This window comes from Truncatella angustata (genome assembly GCF_020726525.1).
Source record: "Truncatella angustata strain MPI-SDFR-AT-0073 chromosome Unknown BKA67scaffold_1, whole genome shotgun sequence".
Classification (NCBI taxonomy): Eukaryota; Fungi; Ascomycota; class Sordariomycetes; order Amphisphaeriales; family Sporocadaceae; genus Truncatella; species Truncatella angustata.
The window spans coordinates 7,643,755-7,659,347 of record NW_025763381.1 but is presented as its reverse complement, the minus strand read 5'-3'; the positions used below and the strand labels follow the sequence as shown (position 1 = coordinate 7,659,347).

At 49.6% G+C, this 15,593-nt stretch overlaps 6 protein-coding genes across 6 annotated transcripts; 4 read left to right on the top strand and 2 right to left on the bottom strand.

Annotated features, from left to right (window-relative positions):
* Positions 1 to 1,008: 1,008 nt before the first annotated feature.
* BKA67DRAFT_654370 (zinc finger protein) lies at positions 1,009 to 1,508 on the top strand (the record flags this gene model as incomplete). Its single annotated transcript, XM_046106550.1, has 2 exons — positions 1,009 to 1,013; positions 1,145 to 1,508. The coding sequence occupies 2 exons, from the start codon at positions 1,009 to 1,011 to the stop codon at positions 1,506 to 1,508; spliced, it is 369 nt and encodes a 122-aa protein (XP_045965377.1).
* A 402-nt stretch (positions 1,509 to 1,910) lies between these two features.
* On the bottom strand, positions 1,911 to 3,014 carry BKA67DRAFT_654369 (proteasome component PRE6; the record flags this gene model as incomplete). The annotated part of the gene is made up of 5 exons (XM_046106549.1): positions 1,911 to 2,229; positions 2,329 to 2,716; positions 2,781 to 2,833; positions 2,905 to 2,911; positions 2,984 to 3,014. 5 exons carry the CDS (start codon positions 3,012 to 3,014, stop codon positions 1,911 to 1,913), a joined length of 798 nt encoding a protein of 265 aa, XP_045965376.1.
* A 2,374-nt stretch (positions 3,015 to 5,388) lies between these two features.
* Positions 5,389 to 7,041, top strand: BKA67DRAFT_79488 (family 43 glycoside hydrolase). Its single transcript, XM_046109441.1, has one exon. The coding sequence runs from the start codon at positions 5,623 to 5,625 to the stop codon at positions 6,616 to 6,618; it is 996 nt and encodes a 331-aa protein (XP_045965375.1). The 5' UTR covers positions 5,389 to 5,622; the 3' UTR covers positions 6,619 to 7,041.
* Positions 7,042 to 7,662: 621 nt separating this feature from the next.
* Positions 7,663 to 9,010, top strand: BKA67DRAFT_590290 (kinase-like domain-containing protein; the record flags this gene model as incomplete). Its single annotated transcript, XM_046104569.1, has 4 exons — positions 7,663 to 7,718; positions 8,076 to 8,138; positions 8,177 to 8,673; positions 8,724 to 9,010. 4 exons carry the CDS (start codon positions 7,663 to 7,665, stop codon positions 9,008 to 9,010), a joined length of 903 nt encoding a protein of 300 aa, XP_045965374.1.
* Positions 9,011 to 11,035: 2,025 nt separating this feature from the next.
* On the bottom strand, positions 11,036 to 11,642 carry BKA67DRAFT_79290 (uncharacterized protein). Its single transcript, XM_046109439.1, has one exon. The coding sequence runs from the start codon at positions 11,540 to 11,542 to the stop codon at positions 11,231 to 11,233; it is 312 nt and encodes a 103-aa protein (XP_045965373.1). The 5' UTR covers positions 11,543 to 11,642; the 3' UTR covers positions 11,036 to 11,230.
* Positions 11,643 to 12,365: 723 nt separating this feature from the next.
* Positions 12,366 to 14,678, top strand: BKA67DRAFT_79336 (uncharacterized protein). Its single transcript, XM_046109440.1, has 4 exons — positions 12,366 to 12,821; positions 12,878 to 13,564; positions 13,614 to 13,710; positions 13,816 to 14,678. The coding sequence occupies exons 1-4, from the start codon at positions 12,511 to 12,513 to the stop codon at positions 14,446 to 14,448; spliced, it is 1,728 nt and encodes a 575-aa protein (XP_045965372.1). The 5' UTR covers positions 12,366 to 12,510; the 3' UTR covers positions 14,449 to 14,678.
* Positions 14,679 to 15,593: the final 915 nt, after the last annotated feature.

Sequence of the window (15,593 nt, the reverse complement as noted above, 5' to 3'; positions counted from 1 at the left end):
AAGATCACGCTCTTACGGCAGCTAAGAGTTTACTTAATGCCTGGGCGTGTGCCATCAAATGTGCCGTAAACTTGTCAATATCACCGTCCTTGCACACAGCCCATCTGGTTTTTATCCAGCCGTCCTTCAGTTTAGAAGAGCCAGCTGTCTCTCCTAAGTGCGGCTGGTATCTGCGTATCCCCTAAAGACAGGCATCAACTGCACGCTGACATTAGACGATATATTGGCCAGGTGTTCTAGGCCGGTGCGCGGTGGCACAACACAGCCTCACCAGCCAATTATGATATCAGCCTGCAAAGGGATGCGGCAACACCCATCACTCATGCCCTCCACATTCCTTAACCTATATGCCAAGCGGTAAGATGTGTACAAACGCCTATCTACCTCAGCCAGAAAGAAGATCAAACCTCGCAGATTTGTCCACCAGCCACGAAAGGAGTATTGGGCAAGCAAGTTGATACTGACGGATCAACAGTTGTACGACGACATTCGTGGTACAGCTGAATGACTCGATCGAAGGGTCTGAACCTTTTCAACGCGGGCGGAGATGAAAACATGGTTCGGATATGGTATACAGGCAGAATAGAGAATAGAGATAGCACAGGTAGAGATGAAACGTGTGTAAGATTGTGGTTGTTCAGGACAGGCTGAGCTGTGGAGGCACTATTAAAATATACCATTGTACGGATCCGTGTGTAGCAAGCACCCCGACATCAGCATAGTCGCCTTTTCACGTAGCGCTCTCAGGGGCAGCGACAGGGATGCTGCATTTCCGGCAACGCCCGCCCCCCGCGTTGGCGATGCTCCCAAATTTTGAACCCCCGATTAATTATTAATTAACTATTAACTGTCAGACTATCGAGCGACTCGCGTTGCAGTTCATCACAACCCCCACCATCACGAAACTTCGTTTCTTTCCTACAACCGTCGAGCGGCCAGTATACAGTCCTGACCTCTAGACCTAAAAATCCGCAACACAGAGCCGTGTTAGGCTAACACCCAACCATCATGTGGTAAGTTATCCTTCTCTCTTCCTCTCTTCCTTCCTTCCTTCCTCCTCCCCCTTCGCGACGACAAACCCGCCGACTCTTTCCCTTTCCTCATTCCCACGGCCTCCCCCCTGCTCACACCCGCAACCCTCCAGCAAGCACGTCCTCAACGCCCAGGTGTCGATCCGCAGCCCGTGCTGCCGGAAGTGGTTCGACTGCGCCGAGTGCCACCACGAGTCCGAGTCGCACGCGCTCAAGCCGACGCTGGAGATGATCTTTGCCTGCAAGAAGTGCCGCAAGTGCTTCCGCAAGGACGTCGAGGAGTTCGAGGAGGCCGACGAGTTCTGCCCGCACTGCGACAACCACTTCGTCCTCGAGGCCGTGGTCCCCAAGCCCGCGCTGCGCGTCGAGGGAGAGGACGCGAGGGTGGACAACAGAATGCTCAAGGACGACAGAGTCAAGGAGCAGGAGTTCAAGACAATATTCGACCCTGACAAGGATGCCAACAGACTGGGTTAGATTTCTACTAGGTGGCTGGTGCATTTGAAAAATAAAACATCCTCTTGAGTGCTCGCTACATGGTCCGGAGAGGCCTCATCACAGGAGCAGGAACGGGGACAGGAACAGAAACAGGAGCAGGCGCGGGTGTGCATGCAAAAAACAGGAGCTGGCGGGGGAGAATGATACCACATAGACGAACATGACACTAATGAAACGAAACGAAACGAACATGATGACAACGCAAGAGGACCGAGAACGCCAGGTCTGCATTCGTTTTTAGTGTACAGGATCGTGACGGCTAATTGCCGCTCTATGGTTCATTCTTCATCACATATGTGGCGTGGAATGGAATGCATGAATATCCCTGCTGTCCACAAGATCGTTCTACTTCCGCATGCCCGCCCGCTTTCTTTCCGGCGTCTATGCATCAGTGCTTCTCGTCAGTATGGCGGCGCTGCCGGTACCGGGTGTCCGGCCCGTCTTCTTCTTGGCAGCCTCCTCTTGCTTCTCCTCCTCGATTTGCTTGACGTAGTTCTCAATGTCCCCCTCGGGCAGCATCTCGACCGTCTTGCCGGGTGCCATGATGGCGATCTCAATGTTCTTGGCACCCGTCTGGACGACCTCGAGCAACGACTTGATGGCGAGTCGGATAGTAGCCTCTCTGTCCATGTCCTCCTTGTAGTTGCGCTCCAGGAACTCGCGGACCGTCTTGCTGGAGCGGCCGATGGCATTTGCCTTCCTGTTTCCGTCAAAGGACAGACTCTGTCAGTCTACCGTGGTCTTGTCTCCATCTCACGCCATCTGGCGATGTGATGAGGACGGATGGGTTGGAACATACCATGCACTGTAGATGCCACTGGGCTCCGTCTGATACAATCTCGGCGTCTTGGTGCCCTTGTCGAAGCCCACGATCATGGTGCTGATGCCGAACGGTCGGACACCACCGCTCTGTGTGTACCGCTGCTGCACACCGGCGATATACTTGGTCATGTACTCGATGGATGCGGGGTCTTCGACGGTGAGTCTGTGGGATTGAGCCTCTAGGCGGGCCTTGTCGACCAGAATGCGGGCGTCGGCGTTGAGGCCGGCGAATGCTAGGCACACATGCGTATCGACGAGGCAGATCTTGGATGGTGTGATTCTTGTGTCTTGCAGCTTCATGGCTGATCTCTTCTCACAACCCAGAACGACGATATCGGAGCCCTTGACGCCCACGGCGCAGGTACCTGTAATGTCCTGGTCAGATGCCATGGCTGGAAGCGGCCGGAACGCCAAACAGGACAAGCCTACCTCTCTTTACGGCCTCACCGGCATACTCGACTTGGAAGACGTGTCCGTCGGGACTGCAGCATGTTAGAAAGACTGAAACGATTCCAACGTTTGCTAGAAGCCAGGCTGAGGGGGCGGTTCGAACCTGAAGACTATAGGTGGCACATTAAATTAGCTGAGTTGGAGGGACAAGTAGTCAATCAATGAAAGGCGACCTAGCTTACCCGAAAGAGCTCTATCGTAGCCAGACGCCATATTTGCGAGGTGCGTTTGTGAGTATTGTTTGTCCTTGGGAGAGTTTGAGCTGCAAAAGTGGTGTTTTGGAGGGGGTATCTTTGTCGTGATCAGCTCGATGTGTTTGGGTGAGGTTCGATGTGGATGGTACGAAGGTAGTAGCACTCCAGGCGCAAGGCTGCCGGAAGTTACGAAGCTCCAAAGTCCCTGTTGTGCCCTGGAGCTGACCTCCAAGCTCCCTCCAAGCTCGACCTTTTGCGGCGGCGCCTTTCCAAATCCAAATGGTGGCTGGCCTGGGGGGGCGCGTCACTGCACTGAACGCTTCACCCGCTAAGCCACAGGTTGCACCGCCACAAGCCGGGTGCATTATATACTTGTAGCATGGGAGCGTGCATTCCTCTACGTGCCACAGGGCAGAGAGTATACAACACGCGGCAGTCTCCTGGAAAACCAACTGCTCTGTCTCCGTAGTTAACATTCGACACTCTTATATTGCACTTATAGGAACCTGCGGTTTGACCTAATGCCAGATCCTTTTTACGAGCGCTCGCTCTTTCCTTTTTCGTTTGCTACAGCTTGCGACCCCAGTTCAGTAAGGGAGATTTCCATTTCCAAACCCGGAGCAGTGTGGTTGTTTTGATTTGATTGCTAGGATAATGTCGTTTCTGCATTGCCCAGCAGAGAGCGTCTGAGGTGTGGAACATCTGCATCAAACTGGCTCGCGTCCACGTGAGAAGGAGCAAAGTTATGATACGAGAGAAATTGGCATTCCCTCAACAAAGCTTCCCGCCTCTTCCTGTCTCTTCCTGTCCTCTTCATGCCACAACCTTCATTACCATGGGGACTAGCGACGCGTTCAGCACAAGCCACCGGTTCTCATGCATCATTCAAAGTCCACCCAAAGTACCTAGAAACCTCCCCAAGCGCGGACAACTGTTTGACCAATGACTGGAGACCGCGACAATACTATCTAACAATCAACCATGCCTTACCCCAAGCAATGGACAAAGCCTACCCCCCAAGAGTAGTCAGTGGTGTTGAGGCCAAACCATGAGATAGTAAGATCATTCACAGATCACCGCGACGTCTCCATGTGCAATTCTTTTTTGCAAAGATGGCAGACGTGCACATTTGGGAGCCTGAGTACCGAATCTCACATGGAAAGCTCCTCTGAATGTCTTGCATTAGCGCACTGGTGATACTTCTCCCTTGCTAAAAAGAACTTTCCCATCAGACATAGTGAATCACTTTGAGGCGTCGTTAAATTGGAATTTCATTGCAGTATGTGTGGTATCTGATACACTGACGCAGTCACTAGGTCTTCTCTGGGAGAGTATTACTTGATGGTTCAAAAGCCAGCGCTATCAGATCAAGTGTACTGCGAACACCATAACGGAACACGACGTTACTAGACGATACAAACCCATCAAAACAGCGGCGAACATATTGAGGTCGTGGTACGCATGCGTATCTTGGCCCTAATGATGTCCGAGGACCTTGTACAGAGCACGAACGTACGTCCTCTATCACAGCACAACCTTATGATTATGATGTCCCAGCATTGGGTATAGTAGAATCGCTCGACGCTTGGGTCCTTGTCGAATCAGGCTCTATTCCACTCTCTTATGGTCATGGTATTTCTGGTTCTTGTCCAGCAGACCCGCCAGATATTCCCTCCTTCGTGGGGTCGGATCCTATGCCATTGTCAAGAGTCGTTACACCTCAAAACTAGGATGATTTTGATCGTCAAGTCTGAGTGGCTAGATCTGGATATTGAGATAGAGAGAAATACGAGTCTGGTGTATATATGTTCAACTATGAGGCAACCAGTGCCCATGAGGGTAAATTGCGGCCTGGGGCGCATGCAAAGTCTCCCGGGTAGTGCCGTTGATTCCTATTGGACCTCCACGAACATAAGTCGGAACAACCGCGACACTTACTGCGTTGGAAAAATGGGTTGAGCAGGAAGGCAGCATGATGCTATGAGATAAGTTGAACTATCACAGCTAGATCAGCAAACTTTAGAATTAACCCGGCTTCGTGGAATTTTGCGTCTGTAGCTTGGTTACGCCTAGACTGAAGGAGTGACATATTGTATTTAAGCGCAGCACGGCATGGAATCTCATCGCTATTGATGCGGCACAACAGCCATGCTGGCATCGCGTGACGTTAGAATCCCCGCTCGTAACCTAGGTAAGCCATGAGGTTGCCGACGGAGACATTTCCACCGTGTGGGGTCCCCGCAATTCCAGATAGATCTCTGGAAGTGGCCCCCTGGCGCCCGCTATTGATGCAGGTATTGGCGTGTAACGGCGATTGGTGCATTTGAGGATCAGTATACAGCAAGTAGTCTGGTTCCGGCAGATAGTCTCTCTATGGCGCGTCATTACCCATGCGCACCAATCAACTATCGTCGCGAATAATTCGTGGGCATGCTTGGACTATGGCGAATTTTGAGATCGTGTGCGTCGCTTGTAAGAACCCACTGGCCGAGATGGGTTGGCGGATACTAGACTCATATGTCTGCCGAGTATAAAAGAAGCCTCCTCAGACCGGTTACTAGAGCTGACGATATGCTTACCAAATTTCCGCTCCTACACCGCATCTTTGTAACCGCTCCAGGTTCACGATGAAGGCGTTTTCCCTATTTTCTGCAGCCTGTCTAGGCGTTTTGGCTGTTGCGAGCCCGGTAGCAGAACGAGCCACAAGTCATGTTGGCTATCTGGTCTCTACCTTCACCGACGCCAATCCCAAAGTGCAGCAGTATCTCTCGAACGGGAACAACGCGTACAGCTTCAGATTCCTGAACAAGGGCAACCCCGTCCTCGCGTCGACTGTGGGCACCAAGGCCGTCCGAGACATATTCCTTGCCACCAACACCGCACGGTCCGGGTATTACCTGCTGGCCACAGACCTTGACATCAATGCCTCTGGATTCTCTTGGGACGCCGCAACGCGAACCGGATCCCGCGGCATCGTGGTGTGGAAGTCCACTGACCTGGTGACATGGTCCGCTTCCAGCCTGCGAACAGTAGAGGCTTCTACTGCAGGCATGGTGTGGGCGCCATCAGCTGTTTGGGACGACGCGACCTCGCAGTACTACGTCTTCTGGTCCTCGCGTCACTACTCGACCTCGGACACTGGTCATACCGGCACTGCTACGTTGGACAGAATTCGTTATGCGACAACGAAAGACTTCGTCACCTTCAGCCCACCAGCAGATTATGTCGCGCTCAAGGATACACCATTGATCGACCAAGAGTTCCAGTATCTTGGTACGAAGGGAAGCTATGCGCGGTTCTTGAAGAACGAGACAACACTGCAAGTGTACGAGGAAACGACCACCGGCGGTCTGTTTGGAACATGGACGAGGGTAAGCGGATACGTGACAAATGATAATCCGAGGGAGGGTCCTGCGAGCTTTGCGGATAACACGACGCCCGGGCTGTACCACCTATGGTTGGACAACTACACGGAGTATGTGCCTTTCAAGACCACTTCCATAAAAACCGGAGGGTGGACCGCGGAGACCGTGTCTGGTTTCCCAACAGGACTGAAGCATGGAAGTGTGACGCCGTTGACGCAGGCGGAGTACGATAGAATTGCTGCGAAGTATCCTTCCTAGGGCAGCAATCATGTGGTATGTCGTCGTCCATAGCCAGCATAGGAACGCTGCGTATGCAAAGGTTTATAAGCACCACGAAACATAAAACGTACCTCAGGAGCTGTGCATGTCCTCAATATGCCAGGTACCCGTCTGAACGTGACGGCTGTCGTCGTCGTTGGTTGTCACTTTGCTGCGATGTTGTCTGAAAGCTTCTGCGACATCATCTGTTTGTGTAAGGTTGCGGGCCGTAACTAGGTCGGCGGGAATACAGCTGTGTTCCAGCCTCAGCTTGACACGGATGAGCCGCTACATAAACGAGACATTGGGCTTGTTTATGTCACTTAGTTCAATTATGCCGGCAGTAGAACAATATACTCAAAGGCCTAAATCACGGTGATTGAGAAATTAAATTTCATCTCACAACACTGAGGACGTCATTTCCTGCGCTTATCCGCTGCGTGGAAAGTAAAGCGGCACTGCTTCCCTCCGTTAACAATGTTTGAGAGTAAGTCGCTTGTGCTGACTTATCTCACGTAGATTCGGTGTAATACACAAATGAAAAGGCTGAATACTACCGACCAAATAGAATGTCCAAACGCACATCGATGTCGCACTCAGACCTGAGCCACGCTGCTTTAAGCCTGAGCGTGACAAGGGCCAAACCTGAGCTTGGCTGGAGCTTAGCCTGGGTTGTGCCACTAATGAACGTGTTCTGAAATGGAAACGCGCATTAAAATAATATACATAAATAACTTTAACGTAAGAAACCGGCCTTACCGTTTAAGTTAATTTAAGCTTGTAATATGTCTTGACTAGAAAAATATTCTAGGTAGAGATCGTGAGATCTTTCTATAAAGCTATTATAACACAAAGCCTTAATATAAGTATTATAATAATAAAAATTTAAGTTTCAAAATTAATAATAACTTTAACTTCAATAATTTATTGAATCTTTTTTTAACAGGTCACCCCGTTTGCTAGGAATAATTCTACGAGAATTATTAGAGTGTATAAGATATTGTTTAGGCTTAAGTGAGCAGTATAGCCGTAAGGGGTGTATTAATGGATAGCAAAAGCCTAAAGAATCTTAAACCTGGTCGTCTTCTAGGCTCCCTAGTGTTATAATACCCACATTGGGGCTGTGTGACATGTCAGCTATATAAAGAGATCTCACAATCTCTACGTAGAATAGTCTTCTAGTCAAGACATATTACAAGCCCAAATCAACTCTACAATTCGTGACGTTGTAGGCTTGTTGTCTCACACCATTATTGTCAGCCCTTACAGCTCAGTGCTATTCGCACCCATACTCTTACACCTAGACTAGATATATATACTCACCCGTAGTAAGAAATTTAGGCCTCCTTAGTTCTATTATACTCTGATAGCGTGCCTTTCGAACGCATCTCGTTATATCTTGTTCTTTTAAAAGGCACTCTTTATCCTCGTTATCATTTAGGAAATTTATAAAGGAGGCCTATTTTGATTCGAAATAAGTATCGCGTCGATCGTAAAATTGGCGAAGGCGGATTCGAACTGTATATTCCGGTGCATGAACGTAGGTGTGGAGTAACAGAGCAAGACTCACATCGGCAGGTGTCGATATCGCTTCTGATGAAGAAGTTGCAATTAAATTGATGGAAAATAGGGATGGTTCAACTGTATTGAAAGACGAAGCAGAAATGTACAAGCAGCTACAAGGAAAAACAGGATTCCCGAGGGTCTACTGGTCTGGATCAGACGTGTGCTACGACGTCCTAGTCTTTGAGCTTCTGGGGCCATCCTTGGCGGATCTTTTCGAGTACTGTGAGCAGAAGTTCACGTTAAAGACCCTCCTGCTGATTTCCGAGCAGGCAATCACAATGATCGAATGCACTCACATGCACTATCTTCATCGTGATATCAAGCCCGAGAACTTCCTAATTTCAACAGGACAGCAGGGCAATATCATCTATGCTATCGACTTTGGTCTAGCTAGAGAATTCTCCGAGGAGGAGGAATCTAAGGGATACCAAGGACTTGCATTTGAAGGAACTCATCGTTACGCAAGCATTAACTGCCATGATGGACTTGGTAGGAGTTTCATATACGTCACGACAGGACCTTCACTGACTGGGTTGAAGAGCCATCTTGGCGAGACGAGCTGGAGTCTCTGGGCTACGTGCTCTTGTACTTTGCTCGCGGTTATCTGCCGTGGCAGGGGCTCAAGTCAGGTACTAGAGGCGAGAAGAACATGCTCATCAGAGATAAAAAGGCTAGCCTGTCAGGGGTAGAACTCTGTGAGGGCTTCCTTCCTAAGGAGTTTGCCGAGTTTATCGACTATACAAGGTCTCTCAAGTTTGGCGAAAGACCTAATTACGGACATCTGCGCAAAAAGTTTCCGCTTTCGAGCAGAGGGGTTCCAATATGACAATATTTATGACTGGATTGAGAGGAAGTTCCATGAAATTCGGGGCGAGCTCGGTCAAAAAGATTCGACACTGGCGCTTACTACTCTATATCTAAGAGAAAGTGGAGTTGAAAAAGCTGCCAGAGAGTGAGATTGTTCGAAAAACGGACTACTGGCTAGTGCTCTCCGATTTGCCCATAAGCATCTTGGCCAACCGGACCGGGGGAAGACCAGTGCCATGCTGCTCAGACTTGCAATGAGAGGCCCGGTATTCATCCATCATTTGCCGTAACTGCTAAGTTAACGTGATGCACAGCTAGCATGTTAGCCGCAACCTTACCCCCAGGCGCAAGCTCTGTTACCTGCATTGCTAACGTTGCAGATGTCACCGACACATTGAAGCGGCTTTCCAGTCGCATCTGGGCAATGATTTGGTACCAGCTAACTCCGGGACTGAAGTGGCAGATTAGGCGCAGAACCCTTGGGGTGGTTGGGCCAATATCCGAGCATAGTAGTATCAGTAATGGAATGAATGGATATAATAAGGATTGAATTTCCCAGCTACTACATAGCCATTCATTCCTTCATTGATACTGCTGTGTTCAGTAGTTCTCAACTGATCAGTGTGTCAACAATGATCACTTTTGCTCACTTGACTTGGGTCCTGTACCTTTCTTTTGTTCAATGAGATCGCTGTGGCAGTGATTGCTCCTCTCAAGCGATCTCGCGTTCGAAATACATGCCCGTAACAACTTTTATAAGAAATCATCAAGTACTATGGCCACTCCTTCCGACCTTGCCCATGCCAGCTGAAAACTATCAACCGCACGTTGTGATAATTCCTCCACCCGTTGCTTGCCATCAAGTAGACACTGCGCAGATCGCATGGTTTCCTTACAAAAAATAAAATAAAATAAGCTCTCTCTCATAGCCATTGGCCTCCTTCTTCTTGAATAACAGTAGATCTTTCAGTGGCAAGACAGTTCCCGGTTTAGAAGACTCTAAGTTCTCCCGAATGGCATCTATGGCAACCGAAGACCCGTACGCTTCGGCGATAGCCTAATCCACGGGGCGGGGCGGCGGTGGGTGGTCCAGATCTCGGACGGGAACAAAGGATTGACTGGTGGTGTAGTGTCCACAGGCAATTCAGCCGCTATGGTGTAGTCCAGGCGCTCGGTCACAGAGCCTCGCCTGCTCGAGCTCTCTCATGCCTTTGCGGGAATTGCAAATGGCAAGATAAGACAGTTCCCTCGCGTACTATACGTCTTTGAGTAACTATTCTCCCGCTCGGATAGCTTCTCCATATGCAGCAGGGATTTCCTTGTACATGTTCACCTCTTCCTACATCAGCTTACATTTCTCTTCAAGAGAGAATGAAGGGGTTTGCCGAGTCGGATGGCGCCTGCCAGTCGGCCAGTTACGAGTCGCAGCACTGCGGCTTGTCTTTACGTGGTCGCACCAACCATGAAAGCTGCTAATCGTAATTTATAACAAGCTCTCGATATACGCAGTGTCTTCACATAACTGATTTCCTAGTCATATAGATTCCCTACTAAATGGAAGCTCATATTTGCAGGCACTGGCTTTGCGCTCTACAAATACGATCAGGTCTTGAAGTGTTAGGATAAACTAAACTAGAGAAGGGTCCATTAGTACAAGACATCAGGGCATATACCGATATACATATTATTAAGTGTTTGTGAGAGTATGGCTGCGAATAGCACTGAGCTGTAAGGGCTGACAATAATGGTGTGAGACAACAAGCCTACAACGTCACGAACTGTAGAGTTGATTTGGGCTTGTAATATGTCTTGACTAGAAGACTATTCTACGTAGAGATTATGAGAGATCTCTATATAGCTGTCATGACACACAGCCCCACTGTAGGCACTATAACAAAATATCCTTATTTTCTTTTTAAATGTTTTCATTAAACAAACTTATAAATCTTTTTATTCTATTTTTATAATTTGCTTTTAAATATTATTTTAAATTAAATACTTTTATTTAATTAATATTATATAATATATAATTATATATAAGTTATTTTAACTTTATTTATTTAAAATTATTCAAAGTATATAACTAAGAATTAATTAAGCTAAGACTAAGTAAATGCGGTAAATGCGGTAAACGCGCTAGTCCCGGTTTGGCCGAAAGAAAAGGTGTTTTGGACATTTGACTACCCATGTCGAATACCGACTATTTGTTCCAAACCTAAATTTTGAATTAGACCATAACTTAAAGATCGGACCCCACGATATTGATGGTTTGCACTGAACCACTGTTGAGCAACGGCCCAGTCATGTGATACTTGGTCAAAAATATGAGCGATCCTAAAAAATGCTGCAACAAGGCCTTCGCACTGCTGGCTGTGGCGATTGTGCTGAAGGATTTCTGTCGTACCACCTTCCGACGGTGGCAAAGCGGCGCTTGAGCATCGATTTGAGGGTAACTACATACATATACAATCCAAAATGAGTGATGCCCCCGAAGAGGTGAACCGAGTATCGAGCAAGGGAGAATAAAAGCTGACGGGAGAACCCCAAGCATTACTGGGACGTTGTCCGGCGCCGTTCAATGAAAGCTCCCGGAGTAGTGTAAGTGGTGGAGAGAGTTTGGTCTAGACTAGGCCCTGCTCACGCCCACGAACTTCTCTGCATCAGGTAAGACGCCATGTTAAGCACTATTCGTTTGCTACTGCAACTCAAGTGTTAGAGTGCATATGTGAGCTGCAAAGCTGGGATCATGAGATGGAGAGGGAGGAAGTGGCGTCACCCCATGTCTGCAGTCTACCCAGGTCGAATGTGAAGACCTGCCAGGCCTATCGTTGCTGCTTTGACATCAGTCACGTTATGTGCCCCGAAGCTCTGATGATCTCCTGTCAATTCAATCGAGTCCAATCGAGTCCAATCCAATTCAAATGGCATGGTAGTTCCCAATACTGGAGACCGATCGATTTGTTCTTACCATCTTTTGGATTCATGTTTTCTCTCCTCTCTAGAGATCAGCTCCCTAGCAACGCAATTTAAACAATTTGCATCCCTCATTTCCTTCCTCTGGACGCGTCCGGACTCAGCACAACCATCTGCGCCGAACCCCACCCTCGGAAAGCGGCTCCTCCAGTCCAGTGGAAACGCAACGCCTCACTGACAACTTTGTTGATGATCCGCTGGAGACGAAGACCCTGAGTTGATCACGGGCTGTTTGTTGATCACCAAGACATTCCATTCGAGCTCATCGACTGTCGAGTTGTCGCATTGGCTCGCTAGACAGATCAGGTGCCTTTGTTGGTCTATTTGATAATAAACAATCCCACATTGGCTGTTGCAAGCTTGGGCAGCAAACCAAAAACCAAAAACCAAAAAAACAATACCGAGCACATTTTCGCCCACCTCCATTCCCAGCGGCACGGTGCCTTCTTAGCTGTAGCTGCAGTCGTAAGGTAGCCTGCCATCCATAACACAGGACCCCCCCCCCTGTCCCCACCAGACAGAACAAGATCACCACAACGATTAGAAATGTTTACACAACCGGCGCCTTCGTCCACTACGGCTCTTGTAACACCAACTACAGATTCTACAGCATCGCCCTCTGCGCCGCCGGCTACTAGACCGAGCAGAATACGGGGCCTCAGCTACCTGCGAAACTACACGGCAAACCACCTATTGTCGCGTGATAGTGGTGTTAGCGCTCAGAATAGTGCGTCAGGCTCTGCCTTGGGGTCATCTTCACAGCATTCACCGCTCACACGAGCTACAACCCACGCAACCCTCAGTGTCACCGGGAGAAGACGCTCGCGCCATTCAGCCACTGCCGATGATCCACTCAGGTACTGTACAAAACATGGAAACCAATGCGGTCGTCGTTCTGACATTACTCTCCTAGCACACCGCGAGACCGGCTCCTTCGAACTACGTCAGCACAAAACCCCGGAAGCAGCAGCTCTCATAACAACGGACCGGCGCCTGAACCAGCCTCCAACTCGGACTCGGACAGCGGTCGCGCCAAGAAGCACAAGACAGGCGCAGAGAGCGTAGAGGACACCGAGGATCACACTGCAGGCGAGGTAAACATGACCCGCACGCGCTCAGCAACTACGGGCGATTTGTCCCTGGACATGTTGCCCTCTATTCGATTTTCAGCGCACTATGATGCTAGATCGACTCGGCAATCCTTGTCCTTCACCCCAGTTTCACGAACTCTGCCCACAGGAAAGGAGATCATCAAGGTAGGCCGCTACTCGGAAAGGGAACAGCAGCAGATAGTGCCTGCCAACACGCCGTCAGCAGCACCCGTCGGTTTCAAGAGCAAGGTCGTCAGCCGGCGACACTGCGAGTTCTGGTATGAGGATGGCAAATGGTACATCAAAGACGTCAAGAGTTCATCTGGGACCTTTCTGAACCATATCCGGCTCAGCCCTCCTGGCAACGAATCTAAGCCATTCATTGTTAATGATGGCGATATTGTACAGCTGGGCATCGACTTTAGGGGAGGGGAAGAGATGATTTTTCGCTGCGTCAAGATGAGGATAGAAGTGAACAGGGGCTGGCAAAACAAGCCAAACAATTTCAAGCAAGGTCCCAACATTCTTTGGCATCCGACAGAAGCTAACCAACACCAGCATGGCAACTCACAAGCGACTCCGGAACTTGACCTCGGCAGATCCCGCCAACGCATTAAATGCCCAGGACTGCTCGATTTGTCTAAACGCGATTGCGGTAAGTTATATGATGCCCTTTACAGCAGCAGCAGCAGCAACAACAACAACAGCAACAACACCACCACCCCTAGATAAGCCTATCGGTACTGATGACTTCTTGCAGCCCTGTCAATCCCTTTTTGTAGCACCGTGTAGTCACACGTGGCACTACAAATGCATTCGGGAACTGCTGGTCGGTCCATCACATCCTATTTTCACCTGCCCCAATTGCAGAGCTGCCGCAGATCTCGACGCCGATATCGAAGAACCCGATGAGGAATGGCAGCAGCTGGACTCTGGTGGAGAAGACGCGAATATGGATACAAGCGACGCTCCGCAAGAACTGACAACGATTCCAACCGATGACAGTCCAAATATGTCGGACATGGCCGCAGACGAAGCCCCCTCCCCAGTCTCACCACCAGTGTCTCCGGTTGAAGCGGAGGCGGAGGCAGCTGACGTTACAATGATGCTTGATCACGCTCCAACAGTGCAGGAAATCCCGATTAGACCAGCATCCAGACCGGAAGCATCGAGTCCCGTACCCATTCCCCGGTCAAGTCCCATACCAGTCAACAGGTCGAGGCGGACGCCATCACCGCCAAGCGGTCAAGAAGGGCCGCTGACACCGCGAAACGATGCCGGCCCATGGGTCTTCGATGGTGATGCCGGACGCGCCTCACAAGATATATCGAGGCCTGGCGCAATGGTGAACTTGGACGCAGCTGCAGCGCAAGTGGAGTCGAATGCGAGTTAGGACCCTTTTTTCGAAAGCCCCGATCATGCAGTTGTACATAACTCGTGCTCCAAGTCCAGTTCTGATACAGCCGTCTCAGTCAAGAGTACCAGATGAAGCTCTGGCAGAGTAGACGGCCGCATTTTCTTGTTCACAAACATGACTGACCCTTCCTGTCAGCAAGTGTAGAAATGTCAGGATGGCTGGGCTTTAAGCCCCGGAACTTATTGGAACCACCAGTTCCATAATGTATTGGTAGTGGTGGGCTATACATAGCGACCTGATCTGTTGAACCGTGATTTGGGCATTGGGAGGATATTCACCAGGGGCGTTCGGATTCTGCTTTGTGAGACGCACGACAATGGGATTAAGCACCACGATGGTCAGCATTTGTGGCGCACGTTGATTTAGGAAGATAACTCTTTTGCTTTATGCTGCATGAGCTGGAAACTACTACAAGGACTAGCACGAATTAATCAAGATGCCTAGCGCATCGTATAGACACGCAGACATGCTGACATGCAGACGGCCATGCCGCAGAACAGGATGCCGTTTGGCAGCATTAGCTAACCTGTCTGGATTTTCTGTAGTATATGGCCAGGGCAGCGATAGATGGAGTATGAACAGCCATGAGCGAGATGAAGACACGTTCAATTCTACTACTTTCAGAACAATGGTATCGTGTAAGGACGGGTATTTCAGTGTGCAAGCCTTGCCCATATCATGTCAAGATGTTGATCGGCCCAGACGCTAGAGTCGGTGACCGACGAGAGACGTCATAGTGCATGTCCGACTGGAAGCAAAAAGGCACAATTTTGTTACATCGACATGTGTCAGAGCTGCAGAATCTCGAGGAGAGAAGATCATAGAGATATTTGTTTCGCATGTTAGACGGGATAAGACCCTTGCGGCGGGCACAAGCTGAAGCTTCAAGATGCTGCCGAATAACAATGCAAGCATTCGTGAGTTGCTGACCAAGTACGGATACCCACAACTAGCCGAGCTCTACAGTAGGGGCTTTACCACATGGCTGGAGCGGGCGGCCCGGCTCCCTGGAAATTACAAAGCGACCAAGGTCTCCACCATCCTTGCAGCGAAGTCGGATCAATCTTCAATGGCTGGAAGCATGTATGTTGGCTCAGCGCGGTGGGCACAAGGCTCACAGG